Source organism: Wasmannia auropunctata, unplaced genomic scaffold, assembly GCF_000956235.1.
Source record: "Wasmannia auropunctata unplaced genomic scaffold, wasmannia.A_1.0 LD336053.1, whole genome shotgun sequence".
Classification (NCBI taxonomy): Eukaryota; Metazoa; Arthropoda; class Insecta; order Hymenoptera; family Formicidae; genus Wasmannia; species Wasmannia auropunctata.
The window spans coordinates 337,036-337,829 of NW_012026837.1; the positions used below are offsets into that span (position 1 = coordinate 337,036).

Genomic DNA, 794 nt, shown 5'->3' on the forward strand with positions numbered 1-794 from the left:
AAAAGACTCTCCAAAGACCGTCCCCACCTCCACGCGGTGAGAGTCGGGCAACGCTGCTGCTGAGGCTCATCCAGCGGCGACAGCGGCTAACGGGGCTCCGGCGTTCAATTCTACAACATTTACTTATTCGTCAATGCGCACATTCCTAAAATTTAGGCAATTGAAATATAAAATATTTATCTTATTAACTTTATACATATTTCTTACGACATTCGTACCAACCCTTCATCTTATTCATCCCTTGTCATTCTGCGCGTTGAGAAATTGATTAGCCGACATCATCCTGCAACATATAACATACATATTAATTCAATACTCCATCTTATTACACATAATTAAATACATACTTTTTGCATTTGTTTGTAATCCTGTCGACACATATTGGCTGGGATACCTGAAACAGAAGAAAACATTAGTAAAATTATTACAACGTATTGCCATACTTACCATTGCTGGATGACAGACTCCTGTTGAGTGGCGATCGACCGTCCGTCTTGGAATTGCCTGGGATACCTGAAACAAAAGAAAACATTAGTATTATTGTTACAACGTATTGTCATACTTACCATTGTTGGATGATAGACTCTCCTGTTGAGCGACGATTGACCGTCCGTGCTGGATAACTGTAGCACCTGAAACATAAGACGAAATAATATTAGCAAACAAACAGAGAATATATTATTTAGTTTTTTACTTACCTTATTAAACCGGAGGGTCAAGTTCAGAATATATAAACCGGAGGATCAGAATGGATTCTGATCTATACATTTCCAACATTATGAGTTTTGCCACAA

At 38.5% G+C, this 794-nt stretch overlaps 1 protein-coding gene across 1 annotated transcript in view; it reads right to left on the reverse strand.

The window, feature by feature from the left end:
- Nucleotides 1-268: 268 nt before the first annotated feature.
- LOC105451284 (integumentary mucin C.1-like) overlaps nucleotides 269-794 on the reverse strand; it is a 30,385-nt gene continuing 29,859 nt past the window's right edge. Inside the window, exons 6-9 of the mRNA XM_011691654.1 lie at nucleotides 567-632; nucleotides 448-513; nucleotides 348-394; nucleotides 269-283 (exon numbers count right to left, since the gene is read on the reverse strand). Of these exons, the coding sequence (XP_011689956.1) occupies nucleotides 269-283; nucleotides 348-394; nucleotides 448-513; nucleotides 567-632 (194 nt within the window). The remainder of the gene's footprint in view (nucleotides 284-347; nucleotides 395-447; nucleotides 514-566; nucleotides 633-794) is intronic.